Raw genomic sequence first — 25,185 nt, forward strand, 5'->3', positions numbered from 1 at the left:
CCCAGGCCCAGGCTGGCCGGCGGGAGGCGGTCCCAGGTCACCTGTAAGCACGGGGCGTGGACCCGAGTTCACCGTGCAGGTGTCCCCGTGGCCGGCTGGGCTGTGTCCCTGGTGGTGGGTGGTGACAGCTGGGCCCGTGGGGGATGTTCGTGGGTGTTGGGTGCTGGAGCCCGCATGCCGCCAGCTCACGCCCTGATGCTGTTTTGGTTGCTTCCTGAGCCGTGCGTGTCCCTCTGAGAGTGGACTTTCCCGTGACTCTCCTGTGGCCTGGGTCCGAGAAGCACTGGCGCGGCTGTGCTGCGGCTGACGCACGCACGTGCGCGTCCCTGTCCGGAGCTGACGCTCGCTGATGGCTGTGGACCGTGTGTCCAGTGGCCGAGGCCTGCGCTGTCCTCGCACGTGGCAGCCACTGCTCGGGCGGGCAGGTCAGCCGCCCGTCATGCCAGGACTCGGGAGCCCATCCGAGCCGCGCTCGGCGAGGCCAGCGTCTCCGAGCAGACAGCGGGGGCAGCGCGCTAGCGTCCGCTTCCGGCTACACCCGGCTGGTTGCCATCCTGTCTCTTCTCCTCCATCTCCAGATCCACATCGACATCCCGCGGATGAGTCCCGAGGCGCTGACGCTGCAGCCCGCAGTGACGGAGGTAAGCGCGGCCCCGGGCCCCCTTCGCTCAGGGGCCCCCTTTGCTGGGCTCGGCGCCCACTCTCCCGCGTGGGCAGGGCAGGCGCTGTACCCCAGGCCGTGCGCACGGCGTCGCTGAAGGGGCCGCTCACTGCTCTGAAAGGAGCCTGGTGGTGTGGCATGTGCTGCGGGGGGCACCCCCATCCCGGACCCACCTGGGCGGACCGAGCCCCGCTCCACGTGACGCCCGTGCTGCGCTGCCTCTGCTCTCAGTCTCACGTGGAGCCCCGCCCACTTCATGCTGGTGATTCCTCACGAGGCGCGTGCATGTCATGTGCTAGCGACACTGCCAGGCGGTGATGTGGGCTGGACTCTGCGTCGGCTCGTCTGCCTCGCTGTGTCGTCGCCCTCGTCGCTGGCCCATGCTTCTGTGGCCTTGACCTGTGGCTGGACAGTGGGCGTTTCCCACGTATTGTGTGGGACCTTCGTGTGCACGTATGAGGCCCACAGGCCAGACTCCTCCCGGGCGCCGACGCGAAGGGAGGCTGCTGCCTTGGCGGGTGTGAACATGCTAATGCCCTGTTGGGAGGCCGCTTTTAATGCCTTTCAATGAGGTTTTAAAATTTTCCTCATAACAGGTCTGTATGTGTTATTAGGCTTATTCCTAGCTGCTGCCATGTTCTGTTGCTATTATAAATGGCGTCTCTCTAAAATGCGGCTTTCCTTGTCTGAGGTACTTGCTAAGTGTCGCCTGTTCCCGTAGCTGCACTTCAGACTGAGGCATCTGGAACAATAACGTGTTCAAGAACCAGAGTTATTATTCCTGTAATTTTAAAAATATGTGTCTATTGATTTCAGAGAGGAAAGGAGAGGGAGAGAGAGAGGCATCAATGAGGAGAGAGAGTCATCATCGCTCAGCTACCTCCTGCGCACCCTGGACTGGGGATGAAGCCTGCACCCCAGGCCTGTGCCCTGGCCTCCTGGTTCATAGGTCGCCGTTCACGCACTGAGCCCCGGCCGGGCTCGCGTCCAGCCTTGTTAAGGCACAAGGACGTGCGGTCGCAGAGCACAGCGGATCGGCTGTGTCTACGGAAGAGCCGTGCTGGGAGCAGCGCTGTGCTTGTCTCCTCAGTGGCTGTGCTTGTTGTGTCTGCACCACAAGCGATGGCCTCTCTTTTGCTGGCTGTTTAACGGGAAGTGGAGTCTGCCTCGGTACTTGGGTTTGTTTTATGGTTTCCTACCGCTTGGCGCACCTGAGAGGCCAGCTTTCGGGTTGGAGAGGAGAGCCCGTCACCACCGTCGGTGTCTGTCCTTCTGCTTGTCTGGGACGTCGGAGACCTCGATCCCATTGGCTCGAGGCGCCGTGCCCTGGCGGTGGTCCCGCCCCTTCATGTCTGTGGGGCTCCTGTGGCTGCTCCCGGAGCTGCAGGCCTGTCCAGGCCCCTGCAGGGCTGTCCAACCCCAGGGAGGCGGGGCCCTGCAGCTCCCCAAGCGGGGACGGGGCCTCGGGCACAGCTCTGTGGGGGGTGATGTTGTGAGGAGGGGCTGGATGTCCTGGGAACCTAGGTCTTGTGTTAGTCGATAGGCAGAACCCAGGTGTGGTCTCTGCAAGCGGAGGCTGGGCCTGGACATGGGCGCCTGCGGCAGGCCCACGAGGGGCTTCACAGGCTCCGTTAGCATCGCTCCTCTGTGCTTGGCTTCCCCGCGTGTCCACGTTGGCTGCTCTGGCGCCCTGCAGCATCTGCGTTCCACCAGCAGCACTGACAAGGCGTTGGAGAGGGCGTGCCCTCCCTTTAGAGTGTCTCTTACAGAGTGGCTCTTGCACTGCTCCTATCCCTCTGGCTGGACTGCCCCCCTGTGGTCGCTCTGTCTGGTACAGACCAGGCATCCGTGGCTGTGATTGCTAGGGGCCATGTGCCCTGTCAAGGCTGGGTCGCTGGTAGGCCGGGTACTGCTGCCCTCCGGCCCAGGCCGGGCAGCCGTGTGCGGATAGCACCCGAGGGCCTGGAGGAGCCGAGAGCAGCATCCTCGGTGCCCGCTGCGCGTGCGGTGGACGCCGGGCTGGGGGAGCACTGCATGTTGCCTGTGAGTCAATGAAAGTAAGGTGGTTGGAGTTGTAGGAAGAGGTGGACACCAGTTGGCGTTTGTTGATACTTTAACAGCAGTGACAGCGGGAAGCGGGCAGTTTGTATTTAAGTGAAAGACTGCGTCCTAATGCCTCTGATGGCTCACTGTTCGCTTCACCACGTGCTCCACTCTCTTCCAGATTTTCGAGAGGATCCTGTTCATATGGGCTATTCGTCACCCTGCCAGCGGCTACGTCCAGGGCATCAATGACCTGGTCACCCCTTTCTTCGTGGTCTTCATCTGCGAGCACACGGGTAAGAGCACGTCCTGGCGCGCTTCCTCACAGGCGGTAACCATGAACTTGTGGGCCTTTCTGTGGGTGATGGCACCATGTGGAGAATTGCCACCAAGTGTAGCGTCAGGAAGGTGAGCTAACAACAGGAAGTGTGGTCTTCTCGCCGTAACAGCCCTGGTCCAGGTGCCTCGCCACTGAGGCCAGGGTGCAGCTGCCACTGTCGGTGCCTTGTTTCTGGTGATATGCGAGCGGGAGCGTAGTCCACGCCGAGGGTCTCGCTCTCCGTCAGCACCAGCCCCGTGTGCGCCTGCGTGCTGTGGGAGGTGGGGTATTAGTGGTGTGACTGTGTGCTGTGGGCCGTGGGGTATTAGTGGTGTGACTGTGCTGTGGGAGGTGGGGTATTGATGGTGTGACTGTGCTGTGGGAGGTGGGGTATTAGTGGTGTGACTGCGTGCTGTGGGAGGTGGGGTATTAGTGGTATGACTGCGTGCTGTGGGCGGTGGGGGTATTAGTGGTGTGACTGCGTGCTGTGGGAGGTGGGGTCTTAGTGGTGTGACTGCGTGCTGTGGGAGGTGGGGTCTTAGTGGTGTGACTGCGTGCTGTGGGAGGTGGGGTATTAGTGGTGTGAGTGCGTGCTGTGGGAGGTGGGGTCTTAGTGGTGTGACTGCGTGCTGTGGGAGGTGGGGTATTAGTGGTGTGACTGCGTGCTGTGGGAGGTGGGGTATTAGTGGTGTGAGTGCGTGCTGTGGGAGGTGGGGTCTTAGTGGTGTGAGTGCGTGCTGTGGGAGGTGGGGTCTTAGTGGTGTGACTGTGTGCTGTGGTAGGTGGGGTATTAGTGGTGTGACTGCGTGCTGTGGGAGGTGGGGTATTAGTGGTGTGACTGCGTGCTGTGGGAGGTGGGGTATTAGTGGTGTGACTGCGTGCTGTGGGAGGTGGGGTATTAGTGGTGTGACTGTGCTGTGGGAGGTGGGGTATTAGTGGTGTGACTGCGTGCTGTGGGAGGTGGGGTCTTAGTGGTGTGACTGCGTGCTGTGGGAGGTGGGGTCTTAGTGGTGTGACTGCGTGCTGTGGGAGGTGGGGTATTAGTGGTGTGAGTGCGTGCTGTGGGAGGTGGGGTCTTAGTGGTGTGAGTGCGTGCTGTGGGAGGTGGGGTCTTAGTGGTGTGACTGTGTGCTGTGGGAGGTGGGGTATTAGTGGTGTGAGTGCGTGCGGTGGGAGGTGGGGTATTAGTGGTGTGACTGTGTGCTGTGGTAGGTGGGGGTATTAGTGGTGTGACTGCGTGCTGTGGGAGGTGGGGTATTAGTGGTGTGACTGCGTGCTGTGGGAGGTGGGGTATTAGTGGTGTGACTGTGCTGTGGGAGGTGGGGCGTGTTAGGGGGATGCTTTGCTTACAAGGTAAAGACGGGTCGTCTCTGATGGCATTTCTGCACATTTCACCACCTCTCTGCCTGACGCACCAGCGTGTCATTTTCGGGAAGCTGTGTTAATTACGTGCACGATGACCGGTTTGATGGAAGTTCGGGTGGGCCGTGTGGCTGCTCTTGAACCCGCGTGCGTCTCCTTCCCTCTGTGTCCTCAGAAAAAGCTCCAATGCTCTGCGTGAGGGCTGTGCTCTCCCCCCGCCGCGGCAGAGGGGACAGCAGGCAGGCCCTGCTCCCGGGCTGCAGCCTTTTTGTGGCCGCGGCTGTAACCGTCTCCGTGTGGCCCTCCGTCCTGGGATTCGCGTGTCCGTGCATGTCTCCGCCGATTACCTGTCCGGTGGGTCCCGTCCCTGCAGCGGAGACCCGGCTTCCTAGAGGACGGCTGTCCGAGGAGGACGGGGCTCCGTTAGGGCACCTCATTGAGCCCCTCGCACCTCGTTCCCCTGCTGATGTCGGAGGAGGGCTTCTCGTTGCTCAGCAGCTAATGAGCGGCGGGCTCCCTCCCTCGTCTCCCGCGTCGGGAGAGGCCGCAGGAGGCCGGGCCTGCCCTCCACTCCGCCGCTCACGGCCGCTCTTAATGCCCGAGCAGGAGGCCCCTGTCAGCAGACGTCAAGGCTGCTAATTGAGAAAGATCAGCCGAGATGTGATTGGAGAATTGATGTTCCATGTTAACTAGACCATTTAATTAACGTGGTAAATAAGTTCGTCCTAACTGCTTGGCCCCTATCGTGCGCGAGGCCCCGGTGGCCCTGAGCGCGTTTGCTGGCTCAGCCGCGGGACGGGGCGGAGGGACGTGGACGTGGTGCTGATGATGCAGCACGTGCTGCAGAGGAGAACAGCTGGAGAGGGAGAGCGTGAGAGCTCCTGCCGCCGGACGGGCTGGCGATGAGGCCGCTGTGGGGATGGTTGCCCGGGAGCCGCTGGGAGTCCGGGCTGGTGGGCTCGTCCGGGAGTGCAGGGCAGGGTCCATCCTGACCCCAGTGTCGGGGCCGCCAGGCTGGGTTGAGTTTGGCTCCAGGGCCTGACGTGGCTGCCCGCCTCCAGGCGAGGCTCTCTCTGCGGAGGTGTCGGGGCCTCGGTGGTCAGGCCGCTGGCACTGCTGAGCCCCGCGCTGGGATGCGGCTCCTCAGCTGCCAGGTCCGGCCACTCTGCCCAGCTGCGGGGGCCGCGGGGCAGGGACCGGAGGCAGAGCCCGCCTCCGTGGCTGCTGTTCGGCCTGAGTGAGTGAGAGCACGAGGAGCGCAGAGCCTGTGCCGGGTGTGCGGAGTGAGCAGGAGGTGCCGCTGTGGTCACTGACGTGTCCCTGGCGTCTCCGCCGTGGCGATCCTGCAGAAAATGCAGCTCGTGCCACCTTCGGTGTGGAGGGCACAGGGCATGTTGGCTGGGAGCGCTGTTCTCGTGTCTTCCCGACCCGTCCTCATGGGCTCCTGCCCGCAGCGGGTCTGCGATCACCTCCTGGGGCAGAGGCCGGGGAGGGCCGTGTGTGACGGGGGAGGCGGGTGCGCTCTGGAGGCAAGACGGGGGTGTCTCAGGAGTCCAGTGTGCGGACGGTTTCAAGGGAGGAGTGGTAGGCAGCGTGCGGTGCCACAGGCGTGCGGCTAGAACTTACCCAAGCGCCTGCCGTTGTGAGCTGCCAGACGTGGGCAGAGGGTGGTGGCAGGTCCAGGGGGGCATGCGTGAGCCCCTCCTGGGGCAGCCGTGGGGACACGGGACGGTGGGTGGAGTGGCCGCAGGCCTCATACCGAAGGTCTGTGTGTGCCTGACGGACAGCGGTGCCTTAGTTTTCCTCATGCAGCATCGAGGCTGGAGACTGTGATGTTGTGACATGACCTCCACACAAGTCTAGCTCCCGTCTGTCACCAGAGAGGAACGCTTTTTCTCGTGATGGGACTCTCCAGGCTCCTCTCAGCAACTCTCAGAGATGCACCGGCGTCCTTACCCCAGTCCCCGAGCTCACATCGCCCGCGACGCACGCGGTGGGCACCTGTGTCTGTCCCTGGGACTCCCTCCCCCACCCCCCAGCTCCCTTTGAAGAGCTCTGGGTTCTGGACAGTTTCTCTTTCTGTTCTGGGAGTTACCGGGTGGCGGGAGCCCGTGCCCTTCACCCGGCAGCAAGGTTGTCGTGGTCTGCCCTTCGGTTTCCTCTGCGCCCCCCGCGCCAGAGCCTGCAGCTGCGGGAACTTCCTAGAGCAGCTTTAGGGAGATGGGCTCACGTGCAGGCAGCTCACCGTGGAGTGAAGAACTCCGTGGGTTCACAGTAGCACAGCCATCACCACCTATTAGCGACAGAGTATTTCCATCGCCCTGAAAGGAATTGCAAACCCAGGAGCCGTCACTCCCGGCCCCGTCCGCCCCGGCAGCCGCCGTCTCCTTTCTGCCCGCAGCTCACGTGAGTGACGCCTGCACTGTGGGGCCGGGCTGGCTCCTCTCACGGAGCGTGTCTTCGCCCGTCCGCGTCATAGCATGTACCCATCCATGTCGGAGCGTGCCAGTGCCTCAGCCCCTTTACGACCAGCTAGCACTTCGTTGTATGCACAGACACGTTCCCTCTACCCGTTCATGCGTGGAAGGAGCCGGCTCTCGGGCTCTGCGGTTGCTGGGAATGACGCTGCTGAGGACCTTGGGCACAGGCTTCCTGAGGACATGGTGTCCTTTCTCCCGGTCACGCACCCGCAGTGGGATTGCGGGGACACACGGCAACTCCTCGTGTCACAGTTTGGGGGACCGCAGACTGCTGTCAGCGTGGCCGCCCCATGGACATCCCCAGCCAAGTGGGGGGGCTCCAGTCTGTGCACCTCCTCCCCACCCTTGCTGCTGCTTTCACTTTAAAATGAGGTGCAGTACACGCGTCCCTCACAGCTTTTGAGACCACGACTGGGGTTTGCCTCGTCACTGTGGGGTGTTCCTCTCCCCGCCTCGCCCCCAGGCAGTGTCGGCCCCTTGCACGGGGTGTGTGTCCGTGTGCGTCGCTGTGCGCCGAGGGAGGCCAGGCGGATCCCTGGGGAGGGCGCTGGTGTGACGCACAGGCCGGCCACACAGCTCTCAGCACTCTCCATGGGCTGCTTGCTGAGCACAGGCGGGGCGGGGGGTGGCAAGGGAGGGGTGGACGGCCTTGTGGAGGAGGGGCAAGCCCCCCACAGACCGCCCACCTTGAGGGCAGCACTGCTCATCTCTTCTCTTTGCGGCCATCATTGCACTGAGCACCTCTCCGTGTAGCATGTGGGGCCGGGCGGGGCTGCGTGCTCCCATCCCGCACCCGCTTCCCCCGCAGGAGTCACTAGTGGGCTTGGTGGGCGTCTGGCCTCCACCAGCTCCATTGGGTCCTCCGTTCCTGTGTCTCCGTGTGTGAGCCCTCCTCCGTGTATCCGCCCGAGCTCGGCCTCTGAGCGCAGAGCCTTCTCGGGGCCGCAGGGTGGAAGTCGGATCGGCTGGTTTCCGCCCCTGCAGGCTCAGCTGGGCACGTGGTCCCAGCGTCCAGACCTGCGCCGGGAGGAAGGGGGACGCACCGCCCGCCTGGAGCCTGCGCTGTGTTTCCCGACCCGCCCTCTGCTCTGGGCCGTGCGCCTGGGCCTGTGCGCGGCCCCATCGGGCCCCGGTGAGCGGGGCGCGGCCACCCCACTCCTGGTAACGCTGTTATGCCATATTCCCGCTGTCTCTTTCCGTGCGTGGCATTTACGTAGTCCAGAGCACATCGTGCATAAAACTCTGCTTTGTGCTTTGTTCCCGTTTAACCTCGTAGCATAGGCTTTCCCGTGTTGTTAAGTCTTTGTCAAGATCACTTCTGCTCCTGCACGTAGCATTCTGTGGAGATGATGTAGCCTGATTCATGAAGCCAGTCCACTGTTGTGCAATTTTGAAGTCCGCCCCCTGGCTGGGATGTAATTTCTAAGTAAAGCCAGTATTTTTCAAACAGTGACTGTCATATTTAACAATGTTAAATTTGGTTTAAAAATAAGAAACATTATTCCATCACCTTGAATTGCACAGTTTAAGCAGAGAATTATATTTTAGTTTTACTAAATATTTTCACCATAGTAAAAGCGAAGAAGCACCCCCCACCTTATCCTCCATTTAAACTTAGACTCAGTTCTGAGGGGCACTTTGGACCCACACCTGCAGAGACTGGACGTGGGCGGGGCCCCAGGGGAGGCGTGATGACACGTGGGAAGGTGAGGGTTGTTTTATAATTGATTCTCATGATCTGCATGTGTGAGCTCAGATTTGCTTTTATATGTCATTTTCTCTTAAAATAATGACTTTGGAAACCTGTGGAATGGGGTTGGAATAAATGCATGTACTTAAGAACATGAATATTTATTTGCATTTTCCTATTTGTAAGTCAGAATCTCAGAAGTAGGGGTTGTTTTAAATGTGTTCATTTTGCCCGGAGAAGACCTTTCTGGTGCCGGCCGTGGAGCCGGGAGTGCCCTGGCTTGGTCATTAGCGCAGGCTGGCGAGGGGAGTGGCCCAGGAGATAAGCAGGAGCCCGTGTCAGCCGTGCGGGCACCGCAGCCATTCTCCTGCCGTGTCCATGATTGGAGTGACTGTGGGCTGTGAGTGACAGGGAGGGGAGAGCTGCTGCCAGTTTCTCACGATAAATCACAGTTAGATAAATTGTTTTAACTTTCCTTGTTTGCATTTAAGTTTTACCTCATTGCAAAGGCATTAAACATTGTCGAAATGTCTTTTTAAGAAGGAGTGACACACCATGTCCATAAGAGGTAGGAAAACCAGACAGAAGACCACCAAGGAGCCAGAAGGAAGATGAGCCAAGCAGAAACCAGCTGACCCGGGTCCACAGGGCCCGGCCCCCACAGCAGCTCCTCTGAGGCCGCCCTCACAGCCAGGGGAAAGGCATGCGCAGTGTGTCCTCTGACCACAGTGACTTTAAGTTAGACCCCGGTGAATGAAGGAAAGTCGAAGAACTTGACAAATAATGAAAATTGTAGAACACACCCATAAAAAGCATTATGTTAGAGAAGAAAGTAGAAGGAAAATTAGAAATTACTTAGAAATGAGTGAAAAGAAAAACACAACATACCACAACTTACGGGATGCAGCTCAAGCAGCGCTCCAGGAGAAATACTGTTGTAAATGACTGTGTTAAAAACACCTCAAATCATTCACTCTTCAATTTCATCAACTAGAAAAAGAAAAATACTCTGAAGCCCAGACAGGCAGCAGGAAGGAGATAAAGGCTAGGACAGAAATAAGGGAATTGGAAAAGAGAAAAACAACAGAGGGAACCAATAAAACCAAAGATGGTTCTTTAAAAATCTCAGAAAAATGGACAAGCCTTTACCCGGACGACCCAGAAAGAAGGAGCATTCCTGTCCCTGACAGCGCAAGGGGTAGAATGAGCAGCACGAGGGGAACGTGGCGGACAGCTCTCCGATTAGGTAGCGGAGATGGAAGGAGTCGCGCCCAGGAAGACAGTTCCCCAACAGCCAGGCCGTGGCGCCACGGGCTTGTCTAACGCCAGGCCTAACACGGCTGTGAAGGTGTATCTGAGACGTGACGAGACTGGAAGGACGAGCCTTTGCGTAGAGCCAGCCGCCTGCACAGTGGGTGGGCCTCCTCGAGTAGCTGGCGACCCTGAGAGCAAAGACAGGTTCCCTGGGGAAGGGGGAAACATTCTCTTCCGACGGAAACCCAGCCTGAGCTCCCAGCTGTCGGCCTGTCCTGCAGACCTCAGCCTTGCCGGCCCCCTGACTGTGTGCGCCTGTCCCTCACAATAACTCTCTCCCAACGTGTGTGCACGTGCCTGTCAGCATCAGCACCTGTGTGGACATGTACAAGAGCACCGCAGCTACGAGACTGAGTTTGTGGCTTAAAGAATTCCCACGAGGAAGAGCTTAGGACCAGCTGACTTCCCTGGTGAGTTCCACCAGGCATTAACAAAGAAGTCCCAGCACCCCTCACAGATTCTCCCAAAAGTAGAAGAGGTGGGATACTTTTCAGTTTATTCTGAAATCCTGATACCACAGTGAGAAGAGACATCCCAAGGAAAGAAAACCGCAGAGTAACGTCCCTCAGGAAGATGGATTTAACAGTCCATCTGAATGTGGCAACACAGCAAAGGGTTAGGCATCATGACAAGTGGGATGCAGGCCAGGAATGCAAGGTTGGTTTAATATATGAAAATCCATGAATGCAATGCACTATATGATTAACAGAATAAAGGGAAAAAAACCACAAGATCATCTCAATTGATGAATATTTGACAAAATCTAACACGCTTTCATGAAAAAAAACACATATTCAACAAACTAGGACTAGAAGAACTTCCTCCTATGAGAGCATCCGTGAAGACTCCTAGTTCCCATCGGACTGAACGGGAAGGACTGGAAGCTCTCCCCCAAGGTGTTGGCATCTCCACCCTGTTCAGCGGGCACGGGTTCCAGCCGGCGGCTCAGCAGAAAGGAAGCAGTGGTGCCCAGGATGGAAACGAGGAAGTGATCTCGTACATAGAAAACCCCAAGGAATCCACTGACAACCAGGAACGCTAATAAACAATCAGCCAGGAGGAAGGAGTCGAGATCCAGGTACTAATATCAGTTGTATTTTTCTACACTTGCAGTGTACAACCCGAAAGTGAAACTGTGAAACGATTCCACTTACAATAGCATCAGATGAATAAAATAGTGTACATTTAGCCAAAAAAGTAGAAGGTTTGTCCTCTCAAATCCAAGCATGTGGTTGAACTGTGTTAAGGAAACTCTCAGTAAGAAAAGGACGTCTGTGTCCGTGGTTGGGGGAGTCGGAAGTGCGTGGATGGCAGTCTCCCCAGAGTGACCGAAAGACTCCCTCCGTCCTGGGCAGAATGGCACCTGGCTTGATAGCAGAAATGGGCAGGTTTGTCTAAATTCATATGGAAATTCAAGGAATCCAGAGTAGCCAGAACAACTACTACAAAACTGCAGTGACGAGCGAGTGTCACTCTGGCACGTGGACAGACACATGGCTTGTGGAGCTATAGGCTTGTGTGGCGTGGACCTTCATCTCGATGGTGATTGTTTGGCAGGGACGCTAAGACCACTCAGTGGCGAGATGGTCTTTTTCCACAAATGGTGCTGGGACATCTAGATATCGACACGCAGACAACTAAAGTCCATCCCTGCCTTGCACCGCAGACAAAATAGGTGACCTGTGAACCTCCTGTAAGAGACACAGGCCGGGTCGTCAGCCGCGGTGAGGCCATGGTTGCGGAGGTGTGACACCAAAGGCAAAAGCGGTGAGAGAACGTAGGCCAACCGCACCGAGATGGGAGCTCCCTGGGCTGGCACCGCAGAGCGGGGGAGTCAGCACAGCACGCAGCTGAGAAACGTGCATCTGCAGCAAGCGACAAGCTCTCACCACTCCAGGCCCCTGTTAAACATGGCGGAGCATTTGAATCGGTGCTTCTTTAGGGAACACACACACCGCAGATAAGCTCACGGAAAGACGCTGCCATAACCAATGGGGTGCAACCCCAAGCCTCGCTGAGAGACCCCATGCGCCCGCGGGGACGGCAGCGCTCACACAGGAGGCACAGACGCGGATCTGGCGCGTGGCTGGGGCTGTAAACTGGTGCAGTGACTCCGGCAGACTGCCTGGCGCTCCAGCCCACGCGGGCCGTGGTGGTGTGGGACCAGCAGGTGGCACAGGGCTGTTCATCTCGGCTCGTCAGTTCGAGGGGTGAGTAAAGGGCGCTGCGCCAGCGGCCGGCGGGAAGAAAGGGCAGCACACCTCACGCTCCAACGCGACGAGCCTCGGTGCTGGTGACAGAGCCAGTCACAGAGGGCCACACGGTCCCTCCCGGCCCCGGGAACGCGGAACAGACGGCCACGGAGCACAGCGTGGATGCTGAGCGTGGTCGTGCCACGGAGAGTCCAGAAATCCCGGCGCTGCAGCCAGGCCTTGGAAGAGAGGCTTCCCCCACGAGTGGGAGCCCACTAGGAGGTGCCGGGGAGGGTGTGAACGGCCCTGGCAGGTCTCAGGAATTCCACGGACCCCCTTTCCCATGTGAGGACCACAGCCCCGGGGGTGTGGGCTCAACCGAAGGCTTCGGAGACCCTCATCCTCCCTCCCCCACTCGCAGGCTGGCTTGGGGTTTTTATCTCACACAGTGTCCAGTGGTGAATGTTCCCTTTATTCTTAAACATATTTGTACTGATTTCAGATAGGAAGGAGAGGGAGAGAGAAACAGCAGTCATTGGGCGGCTGCCTCCTGCACGCCCCACACTGGGGATCGAGCCCGCAACCCGGGAGGGGGCTGAGGATGGCCTCAGCGTTGCCCTCACCTGCAGGGGGATGGAGTGGCCACTCCCGAGAAGCCGGTGGTGGGAGGCTCGGCTCTGCAGGGCGGCAGGAACTGGGGCCTGGATGTGGACCGGCCGGTGGCTGTCGGCCGCCCCAGCACCCAGCGGCCTCTGTCCCTGCGGTCTCCTCCGAGGGAGCGCGCCTCGCGTCCACCGTGAAATGCAGGACCGTCCCCAGGGCAGGTGGGGAAGCGTGGCCTGTTGCCCACTTTCCTGCCGAGGTCTGAGCTCCTGTTGTTCGTTTCCTGCGTGGGCTCAGTGACGTGGCGGCAGGGAGTTCCTCGACCAAGGAGACGAGAGTGGTGGCAGCTCTCATGCTGGAAGGCCCTGCAGACGCGCAGACGGTGGCTGCCAGCGTGGCTGCTGAGAGGGAGCCCTGTCGGTGCCCGTCGTCTGCTGGGTGCGGTGACCCGCAAAGCAAACAGCAGGCCGCTCCAGGAGGGGCGGTCCCGGGGGACTCCTCCTGGCCCACCCGGGGTTATGGCGCTCGCTCTCTAACGGCGCATCCAGGGTGTGGTTGTCGTGAGATGTGTGTGAGCTGCGTGCACACCGTGGGTACAGGCAGGCTTCCGATCCCTGCTTTCCCTCCGCCTGCACGCGGGGCAGCTGCCTTGCTCGGACTCGGCCTCACCGTTGCAGACAGGCAGTGCTTTCCGCCGCCGCCTCGAGGTGCTGGGAGCTGGGACAGACCACAGGGCGCAGGCTGTTATTACAGCTCTGATGGCGTTTGTATTTCATCATCACTGTGGCAATAACAACATCACTTTGCTAATAACACACAAAGCCACTTCAGAAGCACATTCTGGAACGACAGCATCTGGGGGCGAGGCAGCAGCGCCTGATGCGGGTCCTTCACGCAGGTTCCTGGGTCCTGTATTGCGTGTTTCTAAAGAATCATCAAGGGCGTGGCGTTGCCAGGGCCACGGGCGTGGAGGGCACGGGGTGAGCGGCCGGACTCCAGAGTGATGGGCCGTCTGGATCGCTGGCGTGAGCACGGTGGGGCTTCGCCAGCCGTCATGCTGGGTCTGGGCCCGGGGAGCATGCTTCGTGATGATGTGCCCTTGGGCCCAGCGCCTCTGTCAGCCGTCCAGTCCGCAGAGCTGTGCGCGGGCAAGCGTCGCAGGGCGACCGAGGGCTTCTCGTTCAGCCCCCAGGCTTCACAAACCTGACTGCTCGCCGACGGGATCGGTGCCCCTGCGAGCGGACGGCCCAGTGCGTGCTCTGTGTGCTGGTGCCTGTCCGTCAGGCAGCCTGCCCCTCGGCCTGGCAGTGACCACAGGGGCCCTGCTGGCGAGTGGCAGGACGGATGGATGGACGGCCCAGGGCGTGGTGTCAGGGGGGCCGAGGGGCGCTTGGGAGGAGCAGTTCTAGTGGGGGCACTGGGCGGCTGGGCGGTTACAGCTCTGCCCGTGCATGGTTCCAGGCCTGACTCATCGGGCTCTCGCCTCCAGGAGCCTTCCCACCCCCTCCAGGCAGGATGGGCCTTCCCCGGTGGAAGCCAGTGTTGTGGCCTCTCCATCCAGCTCGGCCAGCATGTCATGGCAGCTCTTCCGGCTGTGTTGGCGCCACTCCCAGGTCTTGCAAGCCCGCTCCGTCAGCAGAGGCAGTCGGTGCTGGCAGGGACTTGGTTATCACAGCGATGCAGTTGTGACCAGGAGGAGAGAGGCTGTGTGAGAGGTTTCTTCTGGGCCGCGGCCCCTAGGTGTTCAGGGAGCCCCCGGCTGGCGGGGGGCCCGGCCTCACCCCCTGGCATGCACTAGCACATGCTGCCCGGCTGGCAGGCGGCTTCGATGGATGGAGGGAAGGTGCCACAGTCTGTCCCGAGTCCTGCCTGTCCCTGCTGTCCGTTCTCCCGTGTAAGTGCCTGCGTGGTCGGTGTCCTCTCCTCTCTGCTCTGATGCAGCCCCGCCCAGGCGGGGGCAGGGCTCGGGACCCTGAGCCCTGGAGAGGAGGGGGCGGCATCCCAGCAGCCCCCACGGGTCGGTGTCAGTGCCTTCATTCTCGTCCATGGGCCTGAGGATGCGGGCTCCCTGACCGTGAGGGAGGTGATTGAAGACACGCTGTGAGTGGAATAAGCAGTGTCTTCACGTGTTTTGGGGCATAAATTAGCAAAATGCTTCTGAATGTCACAGCTGATTGGAATGGAAACGCCTGGCCCGGGGAGGTCGAGGGGCCCCGCCCGGGTCCAGGGAGCTTTCGGACCAGCGCTGGCAGCGACGGGGTTACCCTGGAGGGTTTTATTGAACCACAAAACCCTATTTATAGCCATGTCAGGAGCAATTAAACTGAGTGATGATTAAGAAAGTTTAATAGTTGACTAATAAGATGCGGCCTGACAGCCATTTCTCCTCATCGGAAAGCACGTTTATGCGTTAAGAACAGTGAAGGCTGGGCCGCGGGCCCTGCTCTGGGTGATTGCGCGCTGCGACGCGGCTCTGTCTAGCGTTGCACCGTGTGTTCCTTATGAAAAATTAAAATGCCAATTACGACTTCTTGATTTATTAGCGAAGTGGCTTGTTAATGTTGGCTTACTGCAAGCAGGGCTAATTAGCACCTATCGATGCATCTGATTAAAGTACCCCGACTGGGGCCGCGAGAGAAAGGTCAGGCAGCACGAGTTACTTCCCGGCCGCTCCCACGGCTCCCGTGTCCGCGAGGAGGCGGCCCCTCACTGGCCGGAGGTGTGTGCGCCGGGCGGCGCTGCCCACAGCAGCCCCTGCCCCCCTGCCCCCTGCCCCGGGGCGCTGGCGACGCAGTTGTCCTCTTTCAGCGCCGTGAAGAGCAAATGGATGGTTAAAACCTTCTTTTTGGAAATAAGCAGAGATGTTACAAAGTGGGGAACACGAGTGAATAATAAACTTAAAAAGAAAACCCCAGCTAGTTCACTAGTAATGGAAATGCAAATTGAGCCAATAATGCAGTTCTGTTTTTATCTGTCAAGTTAGCAAAGGTGAAAAAGGACGACCCTCCGTGCCTGCAGGTGAGGAGATTGGCCCCCGCGATCTGGGCACAGCCTCCTGGGAGGAGCTGCGCTGCCCGGGAGGCCGGCGCCTTCTCCGTGCTCCTGGGGCGGGCGGCCCTCAGAGGCGGCTCTGGTGCGAGCCCCGCACCAGCCCGGGCCGGCACCGGGGAGCCCCCCGTGTGGGGCGCTGGTTTCCAGGCAGCCGGGAGCGTGACTCCATCACATACCTCCCAGGGGTGACAGTGAGTGGGGCGTGAATAAAAGCAGCAGGACCTGTCGCCTGCACCTCGGTGCTGGCTCACCAAACAGTGTCTGTGGCCCAGCCGGTGGCTCGGTGGCTGAGCGTGATCTAATGAACCAGGAGGTCATGGTTCAATTCCCGGTCAGGACACAGGCCCGGGTTTCAGGATCGATCCCCAGTGTGGGGCGTGCAGGAGGCAGCTGATCCATGATTCTCTCTCATCATTGGTGTTTCTATCTCTCCCTCTCCCTTCCTCTCTGACATCAATAAGAAAAAAAAAAGTGTGTGTGCGCGTATGAATGTTACCCACTGAATTCTCATCCCCCAGCTCAGTGCTGGAGTCCCCCCTGCGCCTCAGAATGTGACTGTATTTGGGTAATTACAGGGGTGACTGAGGCACTAAGGTCACGAGGGTGGGCCCTGGTCCAGTGTGCCTGTTGTCCATATAGAGGAGGTCAGGACAGACTCCCATGGCTTTTGTGAAATCCCTGGGAAAGGCATGCTTCACGCTGTGTCCCACGCAGGACCCGGGGCCTGGCTTGCACTTTGCAGCCCACACAGTAGGACCGCACACCACAGGGCCCCGGCACTCTGAGGGGTGAGGAAGGCGCACCCCGCCTGCAGGAGGGAGCGGTGGGCGCGCTGATGGTGGGTGCTGCGAGGGTCCCCGTCTTGGTGCTGGATGGCGCTCTCGCAGAAGGCGGTGCAGACACACAGCCTTCCGGGCCGGGTGACAGCGTGACTGCGGGCGGCGGCCTGCCGCGTCAGCACTGTGTCCCTGGGTCTGCGAGCCTGCAGGGGCCCAGGCGCCCCCGTTGCCACCCACGGGTCAGGGGCCCTGACGGGAAAGGCCAGGGCCTCCCACTCCCCTCCCTCTCCCTTCCCGAGCTCCTTTGACACTGTCTGCTCAGGTCCCAGGGGACCAGACCCCACCCGCCTCGCCCGCCTCCGCTCTTGAGCGAGCCCGAAGTCTCTTGCTCCCGCACGTTCCTCCTCTGGTGTGTTCAGCGTGTCACGGTTTCTCTGCACCTTTGAGCACCCACCCGGCTTAGGCTTGTCCGAGTCCCTCATCCTGGTGGCCTGTGGTCAACACTGCCCTGATTGCATGGCCCTGGCCTGCGTGGCAGCCTTTCCAGCACCGCCCTCCGCCCCCATGGCCTCTGAAGGGGCCACTGGGTCCACAGGCCTCTTGGGAATGTTTCTTCCCAGCCGCCCAGCTGCCCTCAGAGCCGGCTCCCCAGTGGAGGAGGGTGTCGGGCAGGAGCTGTCTGTGCTCACGCGTGGCCATGGCCACTGAGACCCGGCCGAGGGCAGGACCCCAGCTGCGTTCCGGCTGAGCGGGCTTCTTCCCGCTGCCCCCCAAGGCCTGCGCGGTCTCCCTCGGGCAGGGCGTGGTCCGCGCTCCCCACAGGTGCCCGTGTGAGGCGCAGGGCAGGGCCCAGGTCCATACATCTGCTTGGTCTGCCATCTTTTTGAATCTTGCTTTAGGGACCCTCCAGCTGGCCTGAAGTGTGCAGTCCCGGGCCCTGTCACCCTGGACACTGGGGACACCGGGCGCGCGCGGGCTGAGCCTCGCCCCGCGGCTCGTGGACGAGAGCACGTCCCACGGGAGTGTCTGGAGATTGTGTCCTCCTGAGCAGCCGAGTCCTGTTGACTCAGTGTGGGCACTGCCATCAGCAGAGCAGGCCAGACTTGACTATCGTCCCGGCTCAGCAGGGCTGCGCACGTCCCTCAGCCAGGGCATCTGGGTTTTGTTCCTTTCGTTCTTCGCAGAACGTCTTGGCAGAGTCCACTGTTTCGGATCCAGTCACTTGCGTACCTCCTTCCTCCGGGGCTGTGCGCTCGCTGACGTAGGCTGCTTGTTTGCCGGGGCTCCCGGAGGGTGGGGACGTGGGCATGACGGAGGTCACACCTGTCCTGGAGCAGCCTGGTGGGAGCGGGGGACAGAGCAGACAAGTAGGACATGGTGGGGGCGACACGTCTGTGACACAGGCCAGGAGGGAGCCATGGTGGTGCGGCAGCCGCCTGCCACCCGTCCTCGGTGCCCGTGCCCAGAGCCTGGCACCTCATGCTGGGGGGGTCTGGTCCTGGCACTGTCTTTCCTGAGGTGAGGGCCTCAGTGATGGCGCCCAGTGTGTCTGTGCCTCGGGAGCGGTTGGGGGGTGCGGGCCCTGGCGGGGGCATTGGCCCTTCCTTCCCCGGTCGGATTCCTCACCACCTGCCATGCTTGCAGGCACCAGCTTGGTGAGTGACCCTGATGGGCAGGGGTCCCCGAGGGCTTCCCCTTCCCTCTAGGAGGAGCCCGTTCCAGAGCCTGGCCCAGGCGCCTCGTGGTCCCCGAGACCCCCTCCTGCCTCAGTTGTGCAGACGTTCCGAGCAGCTGCCCAGCTCTGGGCTCCGCAGGCCCTTCTTCCCGTCGCCTGTCCCGTCCCTGGGTGCTCAGTTCTGTGTCTCCCAAGGCTCAGCTCCAGTGCCCGTCTGTGGCTCCGGCCCTGTGCTCTCCGAGCAGCCTGAGCTGTCCCTGTCACACTGTGACGCACACTCTCTACCTGGCTGGGTCTTTTTAAAAAGTAAATTTAAAAAAATCCTCACCTGACCGGGACTCTGAGCCACAGCCTCGGTGCGCCCTCACCGGGACTGTGACCCTCAGCCTAGCCGTGCCCTCACCGGGACTCTGACCCAAGGCCTAGCCGTGCCCTCACCGGGACTGGAACTGCCACCTCCTGGTGTAGGGACGATGCTCCTGCCCACTGAACACCTGGCCAGGCCCGGCTGGATCTAATTTGCAGACGTGGCCATGGGAGCACCATCTCCCTGCAGGTGCCCCTGCTCAGCGAATAGCAATGACACAGCCAGTCGGTGCAGGTTGAGTGAGTCAGTGGGACCAGGCGGGGCGGGGCCTCTCCTGCCGGACTCCCGGCGCGCCTGCCTCAGCCTCCCCCTCCCTGCCCTGTGTTTTTCTGACATAAAGTGCTCCATCCGAGTTAACAGTGGCGTTAGTATTTCAATAGACAGCATTTCTGTTAACCAACACTCCCGTCACAGCCATGTCAGAACCAAAGATCCAGGCACGAGGGCCTCACAGCTGCAGCAGCTTCCCCACTCGCTCCCGCCCCCCCACTCGCTCCCGCCCCGTGACACCCGGGGACTGTGGCGGCGGTTTGTCTGCAACCTGCAGTTGGACAGTATTTACAGCAGGATTAAACATTTCGCCGCGAGTCCAATTTCAGCACAACGCCAGTTGCTTTGCTGAGCCAGAGTTTTATGAATTTACAGCCTTGGACGGTGGCCGCTCTCCCCAGCAGGACTGTCTCTGCGGACCTGAAGTCCGTGTGATTAAGGGCTCAACGCCCCGTCATGAGCTGCCAGGTGCTGACCTTCAACCCCGCGCGGGGGCGTGCGGGAGACGGGGCTGCGGAGCGGTTCTGGCTGCTGGTGAGCACTGGATGCCGCGGGGCGATGGGCCTGGTCCTCACAGCTGCCTCCCTCCTCGCGCCGCCTGCTCTGCCGCAGGCGCTGGCTCCGAGGGCTGTGCGCGAGGCGTGTCCTGGAAGCCCTCGAGGTCCTGGGCACGGCTTACCCTGGTGGTCCCGGTCCCGGACCCAGCTGCCATCCGGCTCACCAGGAGGGGCCGTCGCTGTGCCAGGCCTCGTCCCTGCCAGACCCTGCCAGACCCTGCCAGACCCTGCTCCCAGTGAGGTGCTCCTCCGCGGGCCGCCTGGTCCTGGGCAGCGAGCCGCCTCGGGTGACCCGGCGGCGCTCGGGGGCTGCTGTGCTCACAGGCGCTATTGCCACGTGACGGGGGGCGGGGGATGGAGGGATTGTTCTTTCATCGGCGAAGTCATACTTTCTAGACTTGTGTCTGCCCAGGGAGCTCAGTGGGCGCTGGCTCGTGCTGCCCTGTCTCAGGCGCAGTGAGACCCAGGCAGAGGGCGTGGCTCTGATTTCAGGGGAACGTTGGCACCTGGCTGTGCCCTTCCTGGCCAGTGCCCAGCTGCGGCCTTGCCTGTCGGCTACTCAGCAAGGTTCAGATGAGTGGCCCGCAGAAGGCGGCACCCAGAACGTGGAAGCTGCGCTCTGCCCGTCGGTGGCAGCTGTGCCCCGCCTGGGCCTCTCCTGGGCCTCTGCGCTCATCTCCACGCGCCTCGGTGCTGGCCCGCCGGCTGCCTGCTGCTGTCCCCACCGCCCGCTCCTGCCTTTCTGCTTTTTCAAATCGCCGGGCAGGCCTCTGAGTAAACGCCTTCACTGCATCACGTCGGAGAGTAGCAAGTGGCCTGTGTGAGAAATGACGCCTCGAACAGACCGCCCACATTCCCGTGGATAAAACAACGAGCCAGCTACACATGCGGAGAAATCAGCGTGGCTCCCGCCGCCTGGGAGCAGCTGCGTCCCTGGGAGCAGCTGCGTCCCGCGGACCTGGCCGTGGGGCCCCGCCCCTGTGTACCAGGCGGTCGCGTCCTGGACGGCTTTTCTCCGCGTTTACCTTTCATCTCGGGAAGGAAAGCATCTGAGAGCCTTGAAGGGCCTTGGAGGAGGAGAGTGGGCGGAAAGGGCCTCTGAAGAGGCTGCTGTGATTGCTGTTGACTCAGCGCTGGAGTTGGGAAGTCACCCAGCTGCTCCCGCGGGTGGGGTGTGGATTAAGTCGCAGGAACTCTTCCCAGCGAGGCCACCCCCTCAGGAGGCCGTTTCTATCATCTGTGACCTGGCTCTGGCCCAGGAAAGGCCTTATGCTGCTCCTGCTGGGGGGGTGGGGTCTGGTGGGTGGGGGAGGCCCAGGTGCCTCTGGGAGACTCCAGCCCACAGCTGTGATCAGGGAGCTCCCACCTCCCACCGAGGCTGCCCGGAGGCCTCCAGGCAGGGCCTTGGCTGCGGGCGGCGGAGCACAGCCTGGGTCTGAGATGTGCCCCTCTCCCCTCCCCCACCTTCACATCCCCAGGACTCTGACACCTAACATTTATGTTTTCAATTTTAAAGTTGTTTTCCTTGCAAAGATGCCTTGCACAATTGCAAAGTAAAACAAAAGCAAATTAAATTAAAAACAGGATACACCATTTTTAGGTTCTTGTGAGTGTCATGCGGATGGCAGCTTCTTTACAAGGGTCTGAAGTCAGTTTGTCCGAACATCTGATAGCATTTCAGCAAAGCATCTGTGTTGCGTCTTTTGACTTTAATGGTGTTTCCTCATTAGGTTTTCCCACTCAAGGGACATCGTGGGTCTCGTAGCCTCTCAGACGCCTGCGCAGCTGCCTTCTTGGATCTTTGCTTGTCAATCTGGGATTTACCTGCCGTGGCTTTGAAACCTCTCACCTTGGAAAATGGTTTTAGAGGATTATCACTGAGCGTGTGTGGAATATCTTAGAATCAGGACTTTAAAGTGTTACCGAGAACTTCCAGACCTCTGTTAGTTATAAGTAATTCGTGTAGGTTTTCTCTTATTAGAGTGTGCATTGCTTGAGAAGCAATCATTTACAACATATTAATTATGCTAATTAATTGGAAAGGATTCAGAATATTCATTATCTGCGTCTGATTAGGTATTGAAATTGAGAAGCACTAAGTGATGAGGTGGAAGAGACATGAGTCACCTCCTTAGATCAAGAGAAATGGGCCTGGAGACGTGACCGCAGAGCAGCCTCCTCCGCGCCTGCGTGTCCTTGTCCCGTGTCCGTGCCCTGTGTCGTGGTCCCTGGCTGACTCCGTGTCTTTCCCATGCTCTGCAGAGGAGGAGGACGTGGACATCGCTGATGTGTCCCGCGTGCCTGCGGACGTGCTGCGCAACGTGGAGGCCGACACGTACTGGTGCATGAGCCGGCTGCTGGACGGCATCCAGGTGAGCCGGGCCGCGGGCGCGCCCTCCTCCGTCGGCAAAATGCACAGGCCTCCTCCAGGCCTCACTGCCCCACGTACAGGTTCGCAGGGAGAGGCCGAAAGTGTGGTGCACAGGGAGGGGCTCGGTGGAGGAAGCCGGGATGACAGGCCTGGGACTGGGGCGGGTGTGGATGCCGCAGGGCGTCCCTCAGGTACAGCGTGTGCGTCAGCCACTGCAGATGGTGCCCGCAGGGAGAGCAGGGACAGCCTGTCACAGACGCCAGTGCTGGCGCAGGGAGCCCGTGGAGAGGTTCATGCTCCAAAGACCAGCTCCCTGGTGCTCGGGACCCTCCGATACCAGCTGAGATGCTGGAGCCTGGACCAGCCCGGGCCTCATCTCCAGCTCAGCTGGAAGGAGAGGGGTCCAGGGGCTGCTCTGGTGCTGGGGAAGGTGCCGCCAGGCGGCCCCCGGGCCCTGACTGGGCCTGTTGGTGCAGCCAGCGTGGCGGGAGCAGCGTGCCTGGCGCCCAGCGTGGGCAGAGAGGGTGGACGAGCCGGCCTGCCCCCGCCTCACGTGCGCCGAGTCCCGCTCGGTGGGGAGCGTCTGGGAGCTGGGACCGGAGCCCCGGTCGATACATTGACCGCGCGTGGAAGCGCTGCACAGGGTATTAAACAGAGCACGTGCCAGGTGCCTGCGCGCAGCAGAGGGTTCATTAAGAATGAGTCATTGAGCAGCAACTTGAAAATGAAAATGGAAAAAGAGTCAATTTACAGCAGCATCGAGAAACGTAAAATCCATGCTGCTGCCCCGATGGATAGTTCATTCCCCTTAATTACCGAGCAGTCTCCTTGGCGGCCTCTCGCCCCGTGGCTTCTGACCTCTGGCCCGGCCCAGCCAGCACGGCTCTGGCAGCGGCGCCTGGAGTTGCTGTGCTGTCCATGCGCCTGTCCTCTTGGCCCGAGTCATCTTTCCTGGGTCAGTCCCTGAGGGCCTGGCCGGGTCCTGCTGTCGGAACACAGTCCGTTTTCACACAAAAAACAGCCGATGCCCCCCCCACCCCCCGCCCCATCGGCGGTGCTGTTTGCACACCTGACAGCAGAGCGCGGCCTGGCATAGTTCCTCCTGTGGCAGCAGCCCTTTCACAGACGTGGTTTTGAGGATCCCCCCCCCCCCCCGTTTGAGGTTGGTCAGCGCGTTCTTCAGCCAGTGCTTCCTGCTGAGCAGAGTGCTCTGGTGACGACGTGGACTCGCGTTCCATGTCTCCTGCGTCCTGACGTCAGGCCCGCTGCCGCCGCTGCCCAGGCCTCCTGCTGTCTTCCTGGAGCCGTGTTGTGGTTGCTTTGCTCTTGCTGTCACGCAGGTCGGCCTGAGGTGTCCTGCACGTGTGGCAGCAGGTGGGAGGTGTTGCCCATCGGGGCTCTTGGAGACTCGGTGCCAGGCTGGTACTGAGGCCTGTCACACAGGCACCTGTGCCTGGCCCAGCCCAGACCGTGGCTCCAGGGGAAAGCCGGTGTTCAGGACTCGCCACGCCGTTGCGCTGCGCCCAGCGGGCCGATCCTGCCGAGCCCACGGTGTCGTTGGGGAGGGACTGAAGGCTGACTTCCTGGCCCAGCCCCCACCCGAGCCCCAAGGCCACACGCGCCAGCACCCGGGCTCTTCCGGAACACAGGCCCTTCATGGCTTGGATCCTCAGAGAACCCGTCTTCCCTACCTGGGTTTTCAGCAAATTGAGAAACAAAACCGTGGCAGGGGGAGACCAGAGAAGAACTGCTGTTCCTGCTCAGTGAGAAGGTGGAGATGCCGTCTCGTGTGAGAGCCAGGAACCCGGCCTGCTGAGCCCCAGGATCATGCTTCCCCCATCAGAGCCAGTGCGGGCCAGGCAGGCCATCCCCTGGGCAGCAGAGCCTTTGGGGAGCAGTGCCCCCGGGGCACAGCCTTGGGGTGCACAGCCTTCCTGGGGAACGGCCCCCTCAGGTGGAAGGAGGGCTGACCCTCCCAGGTTCAGCAATGCATGAGGTGCCTTTGGGGTGGACATTCTGGGGACGGAGAAGGTGCGGGAGTGGCACCAACTGCGTCCCCCCATTTAGAAGCAGCCCCCACGTTTGGGGATGTTGCCCCCCAGCTACTCCAGCTCATTGTGGTGCTCACGAGGCCCCTGGTCAGCCAGGGTCGTGGCCTCCTCGGAGCGGTGAGGAGCGGCCCTGGGCCTCAGGCTGCCTCAGTGCACCTGTCCTTGAGCGCTCGCCTGGGGCCGCGGGTGGGTGTGCCTCCCAGTGTGTCAGGATCGACCATTAACCCGCTCCGCCTCTGCCCGAGGACGCCAGGCCACTCTGTCCTTTACTCCTCCTCCTTGATGTGCCCGCGTCCACCCAGCCCCCCGCCATCCCGCCACCAGGTCCCGTGGCCGCGCCTGAGCTTCCAGCACAGCCGCCACCTGTGGTGTCCCTCCCCCTGCTCCCTGCTCTCCAGCGGGAAAGCAAGTCTTCATGGCCAGCCCTGTGCGCTCAGACCAAGCCCAGCTGTGCCTCCTGTTAAAGTGCACGGACACCAGCGCTCACTGTCCTCAGCTTGGGCTCTGTCTCAGCCAGAGGGCCTTCCAGGTCTCCCTGATGCTCACACTTTCTCGGCGCCCCGAGTCCTGTCCCTCACCCCGGCCTCTGGCCGCCCTCACTTCTCAGGAGATCAGTGTGCAGCAGCCACCCCCCGGGAGAGCCCGCCCTGCATGCCCAGGATCACGGAGGGCTGTGCAGGGACGGAGCAGAGACGGGGGACGGGGGCCGTTGGAGCCCCGAGCCGTCCCTGGGACCCACTGGGAGAAATCTCCCCGAAAGCAGTGGTGCCTGAGCCCGTGCATTTCCGCTTCTGGAGAAACGGTCCAGCGGCCTCACAGGCGGTCCTGGCTCTGTTGCGGCGCCTGCTCTCGCTCGGTCTGTGCGTGTGCCCGTGGCCGAGTGGGCGTGGCCGTGTTAGACGCAGAGCGTGTGCCCATGGGGCCCTCGGCCTCGGACACTGGCGCTGGCCTGCGGGGCAGCCTCTCCCCCAGACCGAGCCGGGGGCCCATGAGTGACACCCGGCACGCGCTCCCTCGTCCCGCCTCCAGGTTTGGGATCTCCTAGCTCCGTGGGCACGTCCCCTCAGAGCAGCGACCTGCGTGGTCGGTCACCACATGAGATCCAGGTCGCCCCCACTTCCCTCCTGGGCCCTGGATGCCGAGTGGGAAGGGGGCGGCCCTTCGAGTGCTGCACGCACCCCTGCCCGTCACTGGAGGCCAGCAGCCCTCGTGCCCGGGCTGCATGCGGGCCCTGCTGTCGCCCATGTGGGCAGCAGGCGCCCCACGACCTGCAGCAGGGGTGGGGGCGTCCGGCCCGCGGGCTGAGGAAGGCCCGCACCGTCATGGCCCTGGCCCTGCCAAGGCATTAGGGGCGAATTAATTAAATGTTTGAACAAAGTAGAGGGTAGTTTTAAGTTGAT

General features: G+C 61.1%; 1 protein-coding gene across 3 annotated transcripts in view; it reads left to right on the top strand.

Annotated features, from left to right (window-relative positions):
* The window catches only part of TBC1D22A (TBC1 domain family member 22A), a 120,964-nt gene that overhangs the window by 62,831 nt on the left and 32,948 nt on the right, over positions 1 to 25,185 (top strand). For 2 of the 3 annotated variants that reach the window (XM_036299155.1, XM_036299156.1), the window contains exons 7-9: positions 579 to 641; positions 2,886 to 3,000; positions 21,626 to 21,735. In XM_036299155.1, coding sequence (XP_036155048.1) covers positions 579 to 641; positions 2,886 to 3,000; positions 21,626 to 21,735 — 288 coding nt within the window. The remainder of the gene's footprint in view (positions 1 to 578; positions 642 to 2,885; positions 3,001 to 21,625; positions 21,736 to 25,185) is intronic. The other variant, XM_036299157.1, reaches the window with a different exon arrangement.

This window comes from Myotis myotis, unplaced genomic scaffold (assembly GCF_014108235.1).
Source record: "Myotis myotis isolate mMyoMyo1 unplaced genomic scaffold, mMyoMyo1.p scaffold_m19_p_3, whole genome shotgun sequence".
NCBI classification, from domain to species: Eukaryota; Metazoa; Chordata; class Mammalia; order Chiroptera; family Vespertilionidae; genus Myotis; species Myotis myotis.